The sequence below is a fragment of the Coturnix japonica genome, chromosome 2 (genome assembly GCF_054131305.1).
Source record: "Coturnix japonica strain WE chromosome 2, WE-NBRP24, whole genome shotgun sequence".
Classification (NCBI taxonomy): Eukaryota; Metazoa; Chordata; class Aves; order Galliformes; family Phasianidae; genus Coturnix; species Coturnix japonica.
The window spans coordinates 61,611,427-61,630,080 of NC_140664.1; the positions used below are offsets into that span (position 1 = coordinate 61,611,427).

General features: G+C 37.8%; 1 protein-coding gene across 15 annotated transcripts in view; it reads right to left on the reverse strand.

The window, feature by feature from the left end:
- Window positions 1-18,654, reverse strand: part of CDK13 (cyclin dependent kinase 13) — a 58,482-nt gene that overhangs the window by 27,636 nt on the left and 12,192 nt on the right. For 11 of the 15 annotated variants that reach the window (XR_014942653.1, XM_085537613.1, XM_085537618.1 and 8 more), the window contains exons 2-5: window positions 16,782-17,387; window positions 10,230-10,400; window positions 9,773-9,912; window positions 5,261-5,431 (exon numbers count right to left, since the gene is read on the reverse strand). Coding sequence is in view for 14 of the 15 variants with exons in the window: in XM_085537613.1 (XP_085393739.1) it covers window positions 5,261-5,431; window positions 9,773-9,912; window positions 10,230-10,400; window positions 16,782-17,387 (1,088 nt within the window). In the remaining variant the exon portion in view is untranslated. Of the gene's footprint in view, window positions 1-228; window positions 1,952-5,260; window positions 5,432-9,772; window positions 9,913-10,229; window positions 10,401-16,781; window positions 17,388-18,654 lie in introns of those variants that run through there. The other 4 variants (XM_085537616.1, XM_015854951.3, XM_085537622.1 and 1 more) reach the window with 2 other exon arrangements.

An 18,654-nucleotide genomic window follows, 5' to 3' on the forward strand; every position in this document is an offset into this window, starting at 1 on the left:
CTTCTTTGTTCTGCAATATGGAAAGCTTATCTGTTAAATCATTATGTCAGCGAAGACTGGTAAGGGTCAGAAAGTAAGGTACTAGTTTAGAATAACTGCAGTATTAACACATCGTCTCCTCTAAAAGCAATTAACGAAGCTCTAACAGTAATCAAGTTTCTTCAATTGAAACACTAAACAAGCTTTACTATAATGTGACTGAGCTACGCAGATACAGTTATTAACTCTACAGTACACAACTTTCAGGTGAGAAAAAAAAACAACTGGCAAAACAATTTGTGTGACATGAGCAGTCTGGTTTTTGGACTGTCATCAACTCAAACAGATTCAGTAAGCAGGATATCAAGCTATGCCTTTGTTCCAAAACTAAGATACACATGCTTCGGGCAGAGAGGGAAAGGGAATAATCTAAAAACCTAACCTGATGGCAGCTTTTAAGCTAATTACTTCCAAATGTGATAAGTTTTTGGGGTTCTTAAAATTATCTGATCAGATACAGATCAAATAATCTGGCCACTGGAGATCTGGAAATGCCTTATTACGTAAAAATTTTAATTAAATCTTTGTATATATGCTTTGCATATATATACATATATGCTTGTATACATATATAATACAATATATTATCGTATCCTATAAATAAAAATGCTCTAAAATGGGAACCCTGCCTCATTTTATGAATGGTATATAGATTGCTGAATTGCTGAACACATTTTCATTTCACTAATAAGTCTCCCCTAGCCCCTACTATGTTATATGTAGATAATATTTTTTGTTTGATTGATTAGATAATTGGATTATATTTAATCACCCACTTCCTTTACATTTCTCTTTTAGGACCCATGATACAGTGCTTTTAAGAAGACGTTCATCTTTTCTTTCTACTTAAGTCACACAAACCTATTTTCTAAACACCAAAGACATAGCCTATGAATTAATCATCTTAAGACTAAATAAGGCATCACTGCCATACTTGTTTTTCCACTTAGGTATTGCAAGACAGAACAATTTTTTCTGTTAAGACAAACTTAGCCTAACAGAATCATACCTTTCCTATAGTTACTCCAAACCAGCATTAAGTAACGCACACAGACATGAAGAAACACCCACAGGCATTCACTAATCCCGATAACTTAGCAGTAGCATAAAGAAAGCTTCACAGAATCATAGGATCTGGGCTTGAAGGGACCTCTGGTGATCATTAAGTCCAATGCCCTGCTAAAGTAGGTTCTCTAAAGTAAGTTACACAGAAATGTGTCCTAGTGGGTCTTGAATATCACCAAAGAAGACGCCACAACCTCTCAAAGTAGCATGTATTCACTTAGTTTTCCATATCTGACTGAACTTCCCAGGAAATCCAGATAAAACTAGCTACAGAGGGACAGAATGATGACAGCATGATTGCTGACAAGGACTCCTTTCAAAAAACAAACTTTCAGACAAAGTACTCTATGATGGATACAGGAAAGTAGCTAGCTAAGTTATACAACAACATTCCACAGACTCCATAGAGTCCTCTTCACAAGTATATTACTGTACTGTTGGGGTGGATACTGGCTTTTTTTTGTACAGCAACTGCATTCAAAATTGAACCTTCCTAAAGTAACCTTAGATTTTAGAATGAGTTACGGAAACAAGCTTATAAATCTAAATAGGAAATTCACACACATTCTTTTTACTAGGGTTTCCCAAACAAAGCTCCACATCAACCCTTGATGGGTTATCAATTGAAAACTGCCTCTTCCGGTTGAAAGGATGAAGAGGAGCCAGTCCATTCTCATGCAGCTTTACATTCAGCGTAACAAAAGGTAAATTGGGCAATTATATGTGTTCAGTAAAAAGCTATCATGGTAGTTCCATAATTAGACTGCTGATCATTTACAAATAGCTTGGAGTTGATAAACAGGTGATGGAGAACAAGAGGACCATCTCGGGTGCACAAGGGAGAGTCCTAAGAATAATGAAGAGAACAAAGCAGAGATGAGAAAAGCCCAGAGAAAGAGGGGTGGTCTTCACAATAATTTTCTTGCAAATTTAGATGAAACAGCTCAACTAATCTTGCACAGAACTATGGATTTTACTACACCTAAATTACAACTCCAAGTTTGTTTTAATCCAGTCTTGTTTTCTTCAATTACAGTTGCACAGAAAAAGCCACAAACTTTCTCAGACAAAAACAAACAAACAAAAAAAGGAAGAGTGAAGGAAAGCATAGTTAGCAGCAGACTTGGTCACAAGCACCAACTGTATCAGAATGCTTCTGCTAACACAAAAAGCTGACACCCACAACTGCTCCTGCATTAGCTTACTGGGAAAAAAACATCTTCAAAAATAACCATAGCTCTGATATTTTAGGAAAACACTGAGTGGCATCTATAGCTCATTGGTATGATCAAGCCAAATAAAGCTTTATGTCCTCAGAGAATCAAAGGAAGTTTCAACAGTATGTTCAGTAGTTTTTTATCTATTAAAATAACTGTTATGCAGATGAATGCAGAACATGGCATACAAAGTCAGGTGTCCCATTCCTAACTTCACATATAAGCTCTGAGTAATAGGAAGGAAGAGAAAAAGCCTATAGGCAGATGAGCTACTAGAGAAATACACAGAACAGATACTCCTTCTCCACAAACCCAAGATAAATGCTATATCCAACAGCACTCATGCATCAGAATCAAGATATTACATTAGTAATCAGTCGCGCTATTCTCCAACTGCTTCAAATCTGTTTCATACCTATCTCACACATGCTAAATATTAAAAAGGTAAAAAATTCAGATCTTCAGTATATAAGATCCACATATAACTCTCTTAATTGTATATGCTCCCAGTTCATACAAACCATTTCTGTTTTACCACCAATTGAATACTCTTTACATTTGCAACTCACTACTCAGATGTGCTGCATTTCTTCTTCATATATTTGACCTAGGTAGAATTAAAACAAATCCCTTCTATAAAAGCTATTGTTAAGATAACAACCCAAACTGGCTGAGGTGAAACATTGTAAGATAAACTTTTTTTTGCACCCTCTGTAGTTTAAGATTGGCAACAACATTTTAATTCCAAGTCAGTAAGTTTAGGTCACTAAAAACATGTAACAGCTCAAAAGTATCAGGAAAACATGGTATGAGTAAAGCCACTGATGGTTTGCAGGCCAACGTTACTATCTCAAAAAAAAATTCCTTAAAGTAAGTACTGTATAAAATGTGACAAACGTTTATGAAATTGGCAGGATCTTCCATTTGGTGCATTTTAACTTCTGAAATCCCAATTAAGATGTTTTTTCTTTGGTTTTTAAGTGAGTGAGTAGGTGAGTAACAGGTCAGGAGATAACAGTCTCAGACAAAAATTAAGTTCACATGTACAACCAGAGGAACAGAAATGTTCTCATCCTATTTCATACATTCATTCATCATTGAAATCAATGAGATTTCAACAGTAGGGGATTTTTTTAACAGCTATATTCCCAAGTTAACACAATCATAACATATATTAAGCACAGGCATATTCACAAGAAGGCAAACACTTCAATTCTACTGTAATTTTTGCTTCAATAATGTATGTCACTACCACGTCAATATCTGCCATGGTTTACCATGAAAATGACTGAAATTCCCATTTGCTTTTGCTCTCTGCATAGACTACAACTTGCCCAATACTTCTCAGCTACAAATCTCCATCTCTCTTCTCATTAGAGAAATACAGATTGCAGTAGCCTGAAAAAAAATAAAATTCCATCTTTTCAGAAACAAACCATAATAGCAGACTTATTACCATGCTAATGCTTTCCAAGAGACAACCTCAATAACTTATTTTATCCTAGTATCTCCAGAGAAGTCCCTTCCCTTGCAGTTTTCTGAAAATACAGAGAAGTAAACAAAACGATTTACAATTCAGTCTCAGAACTGACAGCAAACAGAAACTGAGAAAATTAATCAATGAATATAAACTTTCATTCAGCACTCATTATGGTCTCATTAGCCAAAGTTAGGCCTAATTAAAACTTCATACAAGACTCACATGAAAAGCCTAAGCTGGATGTTGCAGATCAGAGTTTAAAGTGGATGCTGACCACTGAAACTGCACACATACACCTAGAGGAACTGCTCTGCTATATATTTCATACTTTTATACAACAAATAAATGTAATCAATGTTATATACATCTCTCAACATACTATACTTTCTAACTTATTTCCCGCCTAATTCTGACACTCATCTTCCAAGTCATCACAATATCGCATGCTACTCCCTTGGCTACGTGGGTCATTTACTATTTCCTTATAAGTAGGAAGTAACTACTTCCTACTTACTAAGGAAGTAAGGAAGTATACTTCCTTACTATATAAGTAAATATACTTATTTACTATACAGCTAGACATGCTGTATAGAAACTCATGAGAACAGGAAAGCAAGTACAGGTTCCAGACTTCAAACTTCCTCCTGTACCAGATTGTGTATCTACCTTTAGTACCATAAGGCACTATAATACTCCAAACTGATGGGTTTAGAAGACTTGAAGACTTGTAGCAGAAAGGATATGGCCTCGAAAGTCAAAATGACTACATTTTCAAACAAGCATTTGGTATAAAAAGTTCCAAGCAGCAAAACTGCATGCTTTTCCTTTTGTTTCCTTGATTCTCCAAGATAAAGTGGCTGCAACAACTCAGACAAACCAGACTTAACACTGAAAGAACCGAAACAGCGGATGTCTGTAAGCCTTGTATTTGAATAAAAACATTTATCCTTCTAGCCTTCAACACAATTATGTACACAACTATGTTCACAATTATGTGAAAAATAAAAAATAAAAAAATCAAGCACAATCCAAACAAGACTGACACTTGCAGTAAAATAACAATATCCCCTTTAGTGTTGAGCCTGCAACATTCCAAATGATGAGAAAATACTATGAGAAAAGTAAAAGGCAAAACCAGACAACCTTTCACGTATGTGAGAATTTCCTCTTGTTATTGGCCCCATCCAACCCATGAGTGTCAAGTGAAATATCTGTTCTTCAAAATTGTTCCAGCCAAACTAAAATCAAGTTTGTTTGTTTAAAAAAAAAAACACACAAAATATTGACAAAAATGCTTCTATCAACAAGAAGCATGGCTGATCTAAGTAAAGGACTTCTGTCATTAAGTATCAAGTGTCGGAGTTTCAAACTTTTAAACATGAAGCTTCAGCTGCAGAGTAACAGGTTACTATATTAAGAACACGACCAGAAAGAGCCACCCTAATGTTCGCACACATACCTTTGTCCTTCTTGAAATCCAAAGCATCTTCCTTATCTGTCACTATTTCCTTCATGTTGATAATGCTTTGGTGATTAAGCTGACGAAGAATTTTAATCTCTCGAATAGCTGTAATTGGAAACCCTTCCTTTTCATTATCCAATCGTACTTTCTTCAGCGCCACCAATTCTCCTAGGAGAAAAATTAAAAAAAGAAAAAGAAAAAAGAAAAAGAAAAAAAAACCATTAGCAACCAAACTATGGGACTTTAGTTTGTTTCGTTGCTTCCCATTTGTTACTGTTTAGTTTTATAATCTCCATTCAGAAACAGTTAAAATTTTGGTTTGTGCATTGTGCTGCACAGAAACAAAATTAATTATTATTCGGAAACAAAGATGTAGAGAAACAATTATAAATGACAGTTTCTAGCAAACATCTATAGTAACTGTCTTCCACGTGTACACCTCACTTGTGTCCTGAACTTCCACACCAGGTCTACCAATAAACCCCTATGTAAGAATGATTATCAACAGCACCTTCAGAGACAGACCCATGTTAGCTATGGTTTTACTTTTATACCACCACAGGTGAGAACATAGAAAAAAGTGAACTGCTCTCCCAAGGGCTTGATAAGAAAGCAAAACAAAAACTGATGTGTACCTTGGGAATAGAGATGTTCTACAAGAAAGCCACCAATAGCAATGTAAAGTCACAACCTCCTTTCCTGTCTTGTAACTAGATTAAGTAGAAGTTGGACTCCAAAACAGTCCCTTGTTTAATCAATCCAATAAATAAGGTAAGCCTTCCTGAATACTCTCAGTCTGTTGACAACAAGAGTGTGACTTGCATGTTGAACAAATACAAAATACTGCAAGTACAAGAACAAAGTTTCAGGGAAAAAAGGTTGCTAGGACAAAGACAAAAAAAAAGTGCAAATTGATTTATTGATTCAGAAGAGGCTCTGAACAAACGCTGCTGTAACACTTACCACCTCCAGAAAATTTCATCAAAAATGAAGGAGCGAAGAAGCAGCCATCAGTTCAAATTATTTACCCATTCAGATTATATGAACTGATTTAGATCCTATTGAAGAACTGTTGTTAATAAAGATTTCCAAAGCTATTCAATTATTCTGCACTTTGAGATGGCAAAATTTGAAACATTTCTCATTCATTAGCAAGTTCTGGAAGGAGACATCTACCAGAAAAGAGAGGACAAAGGATCTCTTTGTTCTTCATGTGAAAGGAGCAGAAATTCAAGTAAAATAGCTGACCAGTGTATCGCACAAGGCTGAGAAGAAAGGTACAGATGATACCAACACCCAGAAAGCTGAAAAGTAGAATCAGAAAGATTGCTGTGGACATAATGTGACTTGCAGAACAGCTTAGTCTGGTCTGAAAAGGCACAGAAGGCACATCCTGACTGAAACGATGTGAAGGGTAGAGGCCTCTGAGGTTCATTTTCAGAAGGCTCAATTAAAATGGCATCAGGCACAGTGCCAAGGAACGCTGGCCACCAGAAGAGTACAGTGTCTTTATCAGAAGTTCCTCTTGCCAATAGAAAAGAACTAAATTACCAGTAGCAATAGAAGCACTCAAAACTCTGAAGTAGGCAACATTTGTTTCCTTCTCCAAGTCATGAAAAAGATCTTCCAGAGAGTTTTCCTCTAAACTCAATGTCTTCATACCACATATCTGAAGATATGTTTTCCCTCAAAGGGAAGATCTTATACTGTATACTGACTCTCACTGAGTAAGCTGCAGAACCACAATCCATGATTATTTTATTTCTTTTCTTTCTCTCTCTCTTTTTTTTTTTTTTTTAAACTCTGTAGCAGTCAGGAAGGTATAAGCATCCATACTAGTAATGAAAAAAACCCTATAACCCATGTTCCCAATCTCACATCTTTACTAATAAAGGCTATTATTGTGTTACAATAACATCCTTTGGAACCAAATGTGGAACGTGACAGTTTTGTTCAAATTCTCACACATGTATCTAGAGAGAAATATTAAATAGTTCAAGCTGCAAGACAAACAACTGAAGAGACCTAATATTTATCGGTAAGTATATGATATATATACTTACTATGTACAGAAGTGGCACTGTCATGTTCACAATGAAGAGAAATTTCCCTTATTTCTTTTACTGCTGGCTGAACTGGATGAAACTAGATTCTGCAAACTGGCAGGAGCATTATGTACCCATGATGGTCAATATATAGAGAACGTACATCAGCTCAATCATTTTGCTTTTTTTTTTTTTGGATCTGCGGAGCTCAGATCTGTTAACTCTAAAAAGGCCTTATTCTACACCTATGCATATTGAACATATGCAACATACAACATTCCAGTATGATTCAAGATAAATTCAGCTGAATACAAAGCAATAGCACATGAGACATCAGGGATAATAACTTGTGACATCTCTAAAAGTTAAGGCAGACAGTGGACATTCCAGTTTACATTGTGGTGGTCCCAAGAAAAAGTTAATACAGAGGGCCCGTAGACCATAAGAATGCACAGTCAAGTCCTTCCCTCAGAGATGTAAAACAGAGGTTATCATTGGACCTCAATAGGCCCAAATGTTGCTTGCATACTCTTAGATTTATGGCAATCCTTCTGGCAGAAAAAGTATAACAAGATATCTTACAACACAAACCAGGTATGACAAAAACTAGGATTGCGAACTAGGAATGAGATACATCCTAATGTTGCAGCTTTTGTCTTCCTAAGTATATCAACCTACATATATCAAGAGACTGCCTCTCAGATCATACCAAAAAGAAGGGATGATATACTGTAAGGAAAATGGGAATGACACAGGATCTAATGAAATCTTTTTATCTTTTGAAATTATATAAGAATAATCATGCAGTTTTCTAGGCACCACAAGATCAGTTCCAGAAAGGACTGGAGATCAAGTACTGGAGATCACTGCAACATCAAAAGCTGCAAAAACAAGAGAAAACTGATTAACTGACCTTTATTTTGAGCAAAGTAATTATTCAAAAAGCTACTGCTGCAAGACACTCAAACACTTTGACAATATTAATGGTAGCTGTTGCAACAGAAGAGGCAGGACAGGCACCATTATAAAAAAAAGTAAATTCTCCTGTTAGCATGAGAAACATTCAAAAAGGACAGAACAGGAATTCAAACCACCTCTGCTCTCATAAGACATGTTCTAAGGATGTAGCATCAGCTTGAACTGGTGTCTAAAAGAGCAGCGGTGCAATCTCTCTTCAATCTTGCTTTGAAAAGCCCGTTGCAGAGCCTATTATAAGGTAGCTTGAAGCCTGTAATGGCACTCCTGACACAGGATTTGAATTCAAGGCCAGATAGAAAGGCGGAAGGTTTGCTCTAACCATACAGGCCCATTCAGTATAGAGAGAACAACACCTTCTACAAGAGGTCTGCCACAGACAAACAACCAGAAGCTTGCCAAAGAGGCCAATATGGCTGTAATTGGATTAGAAAGCTAACTGCACAAAGATCACAATTCCAGAAGGGCTGGAAGAAGCTGCTAGCAATGATTCACAATGGCTCCAAAGGTAGGACTTAAGTTCTGTGACAGTTCAAGTCAAAAAACTAAGGTTTGCAAATTCAGACAAGAATGGAAAAAGAACCGCAATACACTGCTCATTCTTCTGGAGAACAGAAAGAAGGCTGCTATGTGATCATATGTGTTTCAGTTACTGCTGAAGTAGGAACTTACACAATATTGAAGGTATGCGCAAATAAGCCAGAAGGGCAAGGAGTCCCAAGAAGAGCTACTAATTGAACTTAAAACCAATTGTTACAACACATATGTGGAAACAAATTTCACTGTGTTATCTATTTAGAAGCAGTGATAACATTCCTGCATATCATAATGATGATGGCTTACTCATTTCACCAACAGTTTAAGGTGAGACCTAGAAGTTATGTCTCTGTTGTGCTGTCATCTATACTGTAAGAAAAATACCTGTATGCAACACTTCAGGGTTGCACTGCATAAAGACATATTCTCTTCCTAGGGAGGTTGGAACTTCATGATCCTTGAGGTCCCTTCCAACCTGGGTCATTCTGTGATTCTGAAATCTGTGATTCCTACTATCAGCTAACGGCAATCAGAGTATGAAGAAGGAAAATGGCCAAACCTCACACCTAGCATCATTCATTTTTGCAGTCTTTTACAAACTTCATTATTCTTTAGCATCCTATCAGTGGCACCATTTTGTTTCCCCAGACCATTTACCCTCTTTCCTTCACTACCTCAAATTGTGTACTGAGCATCAAAGTTCAAGAAATATGACTATAAACAGTGATTGAGACTACTCAGCGTGTACTTTCAGTCACAACTTTACAAATAAATTATTTTTTAAGGCAGCAAAAGACAAACAAAGGCTAGATTAAAAAACAAAGCACAAAACCAAAATATTTCAAAACATTAGAGAAAAGAATACACACATTTTATTCAATTATAAAAACAAACAAAACCCAAACCCACTGACTTCAGAATTGCAGGATTAAGTTCACATTTTTTAACCTACCTGTGTCTTTATCCCTGGCTTTGTAAACTTGTCCATAAGTGCCTTCACCAATAATACCAATTATATCAAATTTATCCACACAGCGTTTTCCCCAGTCTATTTCTTTTTCTTTTGTTTCACCATGTCGTGGTCCACATATTCTAGAAAACAAGGATTTTTAAGAATACAGCTACTTTAAGAATGCAGCTAACATATCATATCCAAGGATCGTCTTAACCTTGAAGAAATTCAACACTAATATTCGTGAGATGTTATTAGATAATAACCTTACTGTCACTAACCAGCAGTTACCACCACAAACCATGCAGTTTAAGACTATGCAGTATGAAGGAAGCTGATACAAAGCAGAAATACTTGGAACAGAATGAATTTTTTAAGAAACTATCATCACTTCTGCTTCCAAGACAGACTTGAAAATTAAAAAAAAAAAAAAAAGAAAAATATGTAATAATCATACTTTGGTCTCCTCTTGGTGTGTAACTGAACTGTTGGTTTCTTTTCTTCAGGACTTTTGCTTAACTCAGCTCCTCCAGGCAACTCAGGTGGAAGTGGCAAGTCTGCAAGCAGATGGCGAAGTTTCTTCTCTGTTTCTTTAACTGTCTTCACTGTAATATTCTCTTTCAAGCTACTAAAAAAGAAACAATTTTGCTAAAACAATGAACACAGTACAGTGGCACTAAAGCAAAGAAAACCTACTGGAATTCTTTTTTATGTTGCTGTTAGTACATTCTAAGCTGTTGATACGCTAATGATGCTAGAATAGACAGAAATTCAATTTAAGCTTTACAAATGACTTGCAAAGAGCTCTGACCAATGCATAGCTGACTACCAAATTCTACAGAAAATGAGAACCCAAGTTAAGACCTCATATTTCTGACAAAAGCTGTTGTTGAATGACATTGCCTATCTTCAAAAAGGGCCAGAAAGATGATCCTGCTAGCTACAGACCTATCAATCTCGCTGTATGGAAAATTGATAATCACAGCCTGAACCTTTGATTAATCAGCTGAGGCAAATGTTGAGTCAGCTGTGGGAGCACAGGTGAGAGTAATTTAGCTGTGCTCCCAGAAGGGGTGGAGCTTGACTCCATCTCCTCTAGACCCCATTTAAGGGCTGACCACCACTAAGGCAGCATCTCTTGGAGATTACTCCTTGGTGGAGACTGTGTCAGCGGTTCCCAGCAGACTGAAGGCTTCCATATGGGTGTGTTTTTCCTGTAAATAACCTTTTGGGTATTTACAACTATCATCTTTCCACTATAGTCACTGTACACTCACCTTGGTACCGGTGAAGATTATGAAACAGATAATCTCAGGAGCTGTATGGCAACTGTTGAATTATGGCCTAAACCACTAATTGAGCACCTCAGGAAAGGACCCAGTCAGCACTGGGTCCACAGCACTGGGAGCACAGGTGGAAGCAATTCACCTGTGTGACCAATGGGTGGAGCCTGGCTCCATCTCTCTTAGACCCCATTTATGGGCTGACTGACACTGTGGAAAGATCTGTGGTTGGACAGTCTTTCCTGTGAGCCTAGATCTTCAGCTACAGGTCAGCACTTTTCCTTTGTAACACTATCCCACCCGTGCTAGTCTCTTTTCTGTTATGCTCCTCTGTTACCTTTCTATCATGTTAATCTTTCCAATTGTAACTGGAGCCATCACGGATCAACTAAAGGACAACCAGGGAAACAGGCCCAGTCAGCATGGGTTCATAAATCATAGATCCTGTTTGACAAACCTGATTTTGTTCTATAACAAGTTGACCTGCATAGTGGATGAAGGCAAGTCTGTCAATGTGGTCTACCTTGATTCACTAAAGCCTCTGACACTGTCCCCCACAACATCTCATGGAAAAGCTGGCCGCCCATGGTTTGGATAGGCATATGCTCTGCTGGGTGAAATACTGGCTGGATGGCCAGGCCCAAAGAGTTGTAGTCAATGGAGTTAAATTCAGTTGATTCAGATGAGTGGTGTCTCCCAGGGCTCAGTACTGGGGCCACTTCTATTTAACATCTTTACTAACAATCTTGATGAAGAGATTGAGCACACCCTCAGCAAGTCTGCAGACAACACCAAGTTGGGAAGGAGTACCAATCTGCCAGAGGGGACAAAGACACTACAGAGGGACCTGGATAGACCGGATTGATGGGTCAAGGTAAACTGTATGATTTTCAATATGGCCAAGTGTCGGGTCCTGCATTTTGGTCACAACAACTTCAGGCAACCCAACAGGCTTGGGGAGGAGTGGCTGGAAAGCTACCTGATGGAAAGGGACCTTGGTGTACTGATGAACAGTCGGCTGAATATGAGTCAGCAGAATGCCCAGGTGGACAAGAAGGCCAATGGCATCCTGGCTTTAATGGTGTGGTGAACAGGACTAGGGAAGTCATCCTGCTCCTGTACTCGGCATTGGAGAGGCCTCACCTCGAGTACTGTGTTCAGTTTTGGGCACCCCAGTACAGATAGGGCAATGAGGTGCTGGAGCAGGTCCAAAGAAGGGCAACAAGGCCTGTGAAGGGCTTGGAGAATATGCCCTATGAGTAGTGATTGAAGGAACCAGCACAGAGGGGAGACCTTATTGCTCCCTTCAAACACCTGAAAGGTGATTGCAGTGAAAGGGGAGTCGATCTCTTCTCACTCATGACAGGATGAGGGGAAATGGCCTTAAGCTGTGCCAGTGAAGGCTTAAGTTGGATATCAGGACAAACTTCTTTACAGAAAGGGTGGCTAAGCACTGGAATAAGTTTTCCCAGGGAGGTGGTTGAGTCACCATCCCTGAATGTGCTTAATAACTGCTTGAATGTGGTGCTCAGGGACATGATTTAGCAAAGGGTTGTTAAGAGTTAGAGTAGTATGGTTAAGTTGCGGTTGGACTTGATCATTAAGGTCTCTTCCAAACTGAGCAACTCAATGATAGCAAGCCTTACCAGCCAGAACAAACCTAGCTGAGCTCCAACCTAGGCTTCTGCCATCCATCCAAACTCTTCCCCCTGCTAGCCACTTAGAGCCCAGACTATTATTATTTAGAGCTCAGGTGAAGCCAGATACCACAAGTATAGCACTTACATCTGTAGTCTGACTGAAATAATGTACAAAAGATGATTCTAATCTAATTCACTTCAATATTGATCTTCAGAGATAACTACCTTCATGGTTACAGCCTACTGAAAAGCACTCCATACCATGCTACTTGCAGATTCCAATCTCACAGATTTCCAGACACCTTCCAGTTTCAATGTGTTTCTAGTTATCACAATACAAATCAAATCAAAAACTGATTTCTTCTGCCATGTCACTTTTGGCATTTTTATTTATTATTTTAATTCATTAACTTTTTTAAGGGAACAGACAGTGACAATCTCTGTCTTGAGAAGAATCCCCAAAACACATAGCAATATATTTCTACTCTAGAGACGCTCTTCCTGCTCTAATGGAGAAATTCTGAACACACAATGCTTCCTGTGGGATATATATGTTTTTTATAAAGTCATGGTTCTGTTTTGTCCAAACTCCTTCCTTTAGCTGCATTTTTTGCAGTAATAATATAACAAATAAGTAAACCCGTGACCATTTTTATATAATGACATGGCTTTCTCCCTGACAGGGCTCTCTGACAGTACACTCCCTTCAAGTTTCAAACTCTATCACTGCATAAAGAAAACTTTTTGTCATGCTCTGAGGGTACATTTCCCAAGGTAGTGACATCTGCAGACATCATCACTGTCCTATTGTCCTATACCCCTCTCAAAAAAAACTCCTCCAGAGGAAAAGCTTTCCTGCAACTTTTTATCTACCCAGTTTCATAGATACAGTAGGAAATTGTATAAATGGAAAGACCTTGCATCTTCCATCACGGAGAATGCACATATTGTTTCATAAATTATTTGCAGTCAGCAAATTTTGTACATTTAATAAAGCATTCCAGCGTTTTGTCCATGTCCATGCTTTACTATAAAATCAGAACCCTTGAGCATCTCAGACCACCTATCAAAATGCCACTGCTTCAACTCATTGAGGCACCTCAAGGAAGCACGTACAGTCCTCATTGTTCTGTTCATGTCAGAACGAATACAGTAAATAGTTATAATGAAGACCTCGATTTTGAAGTTCAAGTATTTGCATTTCTTTCATAATTTCACCCTCAAACTTTCAGTATTAGTGGAAGTACAGTATATGAGAAGTTCTGAAACAAGTTTTAGAAGTAGTAGGTGAAAACAGAGGCAGCCAAGAGCAGCCTTTTTACTGAACGTCAACTGACACTACATTAGGAGTACCAAGCCTTCTGTGTTGGCACAATTTCCTACAGCAACTGAATATAACTGAACCTTGGTCCTTCTTCCCTCCCAAGATCATAGATCATTTTCCTCTCACAATTTAACCTGACTTGTTACAGACTTCACACCATAATGATTAAATCTCAGGAGTGAAACAAAGTAAAACATAGAAGACATTATATTTCTTGTCACTAATTTTTCTGATGCAGTTTGCCTGCAAGTATTATAAAAGAAAATGAGCCCAGTGCTAGTAGAACTGTTTAGGTATACTTAAAAACAGACATTACATTCAAAAATACTAATAATGAGAAGCAATGACACAGCTTCAGGATACAATCTCTTTTCATGTTAGCACATTTAACCCTGCACACAAAGCCTTTTAAAACAATAAATCTCTCAATTAAGTGTCAGTAATCCTGTTCTCCCACGAAGGATGGCTCTGTCAAAGTGAAATGCAACTGGACATTCACCACACAAATGTGATTCTGAATATCTGGAATGGCATTTGCTGGAGTGCTGAAGGTTTTCTTCTACTGCTAACAAAAAATAAATCTATTGTCTCATTAAGTAATATTCACTCACCAAACCCTGAGAGCTCTTACAACATTTAACACTGCATTAAATTGCTAATAGAAACGTTTACACCACCAGTTCTAACAACTTTCTCTAAAGTAAGAACTTTCTCTTGTGCAAGTACAAGAGAAAACATTACTTTCAGTTATATGAATATTTAGAATGTTTTGAATTTCTCTTTGGCAGTATTTATTTCTTACAAAGATGTATCACACTTAAGTATCCTGTGTTGACAAAGAAACTCAGCACAGCCTAAATTCAGATTACAGCTTCCTCACTACAGACCAATCTCTAACACTTCAAAAGTCAGCACAGATTAAAAGTTGTGAACATCACACCTCAGACTCAAAGTAACAGTGAAACAGATTTATAAAAATTAAAGAACCTTTAACTCAAATTCCAGCTTACTGAAAGATTTTCAGATACTGCTACTGAATTAATATTTTCCCCAGAACTATGCCCAGATTTGCACTGAAATTGAGATCTTGAAAATTACATATGTGCATTATCCCCAAAGTTCTTACCAGCCTGCAATTTCAAGTAATCTCTTTAGTGTGTTTTTCATTGAAAAATTCCTTCTAGAATACATCTCAGTCAGATAAATTACCTTTAACATCTCATTTCCCTTCAGTTCACTCATAATCACCACCTTAAGCAACCAAAGAGCATGAACAAATTACACCAGCCTGATCTAGCAAATAGGGTAACACCATGGGTGTTCAACCATTTCACTTGCCTGGGTCACACTGAGTAAAGAGGAATCGTCTTAGGCCACATATATGTAGGCTGCTCTGAAAGTAATGCCTCCTATTTGTTTCCATGGAAACTACAATCAATACAGTAAGAATAGATACAGCATTTGATAGAACAAATTCTCAGCTACAAAACTCTTTCAGCATATTTGCCACCATTAGCGTTGTATAGTCATGAGTGATGAACAAGAGCCTGCGTGTCAAGTTCATAAACACCTGCAACACTGGAGGTGACCCACTGTTGCTGTCGTCACTGCTGAAATACACCACTCACCACCACCTCACTGTGCTCACATTCCCTGTTAGGTTACCAGAAACATTCAGCAAGAGTTGATGAATGCAAGTGGTTGCCATTTTTTCCCACCTGGAGGAATTAAATGACATCTTTGCTTCAGGCAACCTTCACGTCAGGTGCCACAAGGTCAGACTGCCCCTATAATGCCATCCCTCACAAAGCAACAAAATGTAATGGAATACTGACAGGAAGCTTCAACCCCTACACTGCCATACCAACAACATCCACCTCTGACATCATGGGCCAACATAATAAAATACGAAGCAACACTTATGTAGCAGCCCTCATAAATTATACAATATAGTTAGCATATGTAAGTAATAAAAAAATATGTAATATTTTGTTAAAACAAAAAAGGAATAAAACCATAGAACTAGTGGGATATTGGACCTTGTTTTTCCGAAATTAATGCCTCGGTCCAGTTTGGCAGCAGTGGCTGCAGCTCTCAATGTGTTCATCAAAGATTTTTGATGAAGTTTTATTATTCCTGTGCTTTATGCTTGAAAACAGATGTTCACAAATGAACTTACTGGCAAAAACAATTAGATGAATAAGGGGAGACTGTGAAGTGAGGGTTACTTCTCTCTTGCTAAGATAGGGCTTATAAAAAAGTTCAGAAGAGAGACACAATGAAACTTTTCAGTTTAATGCCTTCATTTGAAAATTTGCAGGTTGCATATTTATACTAATTGAAAATGAAGTTGCAAATATACCAAAGAAACCATAATTTTTAGCAACCTCAAAAGTCATTCTCAAATTGCTTTATCATAACAGAAAGGATTACTGAATATATTTTGCTGTTCACAGAATAGTGTTTAGCCAGTGTATCAAACTGCATACAATTACTTGCCGTAACTTGAGTTAGCCCTGTATTGCATCCTCCTTGTGCCTTGGTTTCAGGCCAGATAGGGCTAAGAGCACACCGATGTTTTGTTGGTATTGAGTCACAGCTGGCCTAGGCAGAGTGCAGCAGCAGTAGGCAAGCTGCACTATGAGCTGCGTCAGGTAGCTCACAGACTGGACATGCCTTTGTTACCATTAGTTTTCCAATGCAGAAATAATAAATAAAACCAAGAGACAATCCCCAGAAAGCAAATTTACAACACAACTCACCTATCAGTTTCATTATCTTCAGGCAGCGTGGGAGGCAAAGGCAAGGGTGGCAGTGTGGAGGCTGGTAGTGCAACAATTCGCTCCTTCTCCTTTGTTACTACACTTGGTGTACTCAGTTTGGTTTTCTCTTTTACAGTGACAGGTTGCTGTTTTACAACAGTTACTTTATCCTCTTTTACTGCTGTAGCTTTCTGTTTAGTATTTTTGTCTGAGATCAGATTATTTTCTCCTTTAGTTTCAGGAAGTGAGACCTTTGCTTTTGCCTTGTCATTCTTCAAATTTGTGCTGCTCGTAGGAGAAGGGGTATGCTCAATTTTAACTTTCTTCAGGTCCTTTACATTGTTCAATTGAGGTGCACTTGCAGTAGTGTCAGTGCTTCCCTTCGTCGGTGTTGAAGTGTTGGAAGCTTTTGCACTGGCTTTAGCTGCCTCAGCTGCTCTTGCTTTTTTGTTTTTGTTCAGCTCAGCAGCCAGGCTACTTTTCAGAGTTAATGTGCTAGGAGAAATACTTGAATGACGACTTCTCGACCTAGACAACCTGTGTCTGCTACGAGATCTTGAGTGCCTTGACGAATACGGACTTCTGCTTCGAGATTTTGCTGATCGCCTGTATCAAAAAAGTAAATATTTACTCAGGTAAAAAATTGTGCAGTTTCACTCTCTTTTAAACCAACCATTCTCACCTTGTTTATAGAATAAAAAAAAAGAAACAAAATAGGAAAGACAGCGCCCCACAAAATTATTTGGAATAAACAATAATAAAGATTCTATATCTAGACAGGTTGTTAGAAAACTTTAAAGCTTTCTTAAATACAGTTTCTCCCAATAAGGTGCTGCAAAACACAACCGTACACTACAGGACAGATGTGTTTTCCTCACGATGAACCAGAAATGAATTCCCCCTTAAAGAAAACTTGATGCTGTGCTGCATGTGCCAGAACATCTAGAATTTTGCAGTATTTTAGAAAAAATCAGCTGCCTACACAACCACACAACCAGAATTTAACATAATGAAATTCACATTGTAGTGTCACAAGAAGCATCTAAACACAACATTGAATAGTAAAAAAAACAGCTTCACTTATACAACTGTCATAAAAGTTTCCAGGTTCGAATCCCCCCTGTGGCGCAAGTGGTAGAATGGTAGAAGTGCCGCTCTGCTTCACAGGGGCTCGAATCCCGGGGGTTGGACTCAATGATCTCTAAGGTCCCTTCCAACCTGCACGAGACTGTGAGACTGTAAGACTGTTAAAAAAACAACCTGAATGCTAAAGGTTGCAATGTTCCTAGCTAAAAAACAATAAAACTTAGCTTTCCTTTCCCAAAATTTGAAGGTACATTCCCTTGTCTCTCCAGAAATAATGTACTCAATATTTATCATTTACCTTCAGTAGATAGATTATCTACAAGTAGCACTACACTACATCCACATCAGATAAATCAGACAAAAACGCCTAAGAGGGAAAAAGAAATCTAAAGCTGTCTACAAGATCATAGCAAGAAAACAACCCAGGCAGGAAAGGAAGTAAAGATCCTTAATTGCAAAAGCAAACTTCAACTGTGTAGAAATACAATCTAATAGAAATTGTTCATTCATTTCCTAGTAAACTTGATTCAGTTCTTCATTAACTAATTGAGATAAAGGGCATGAGAACAAGCAGTGAAGTCCATTGCTACAATATAAACATCTAAAATTTAATTCGTTATACAACACTAAAAATCGCAGAGACTCACAATATTTACTAGTATTATCTTGATTCAGGACTGGTAGAAATCTATTTTTCCTGGGTACATCACTTGCAGGGGAGAATAAAATTAAGACAGGATAAAAAAAAAAAAATCCATTAGCTAGACAATGTAAAATATATTAAGTA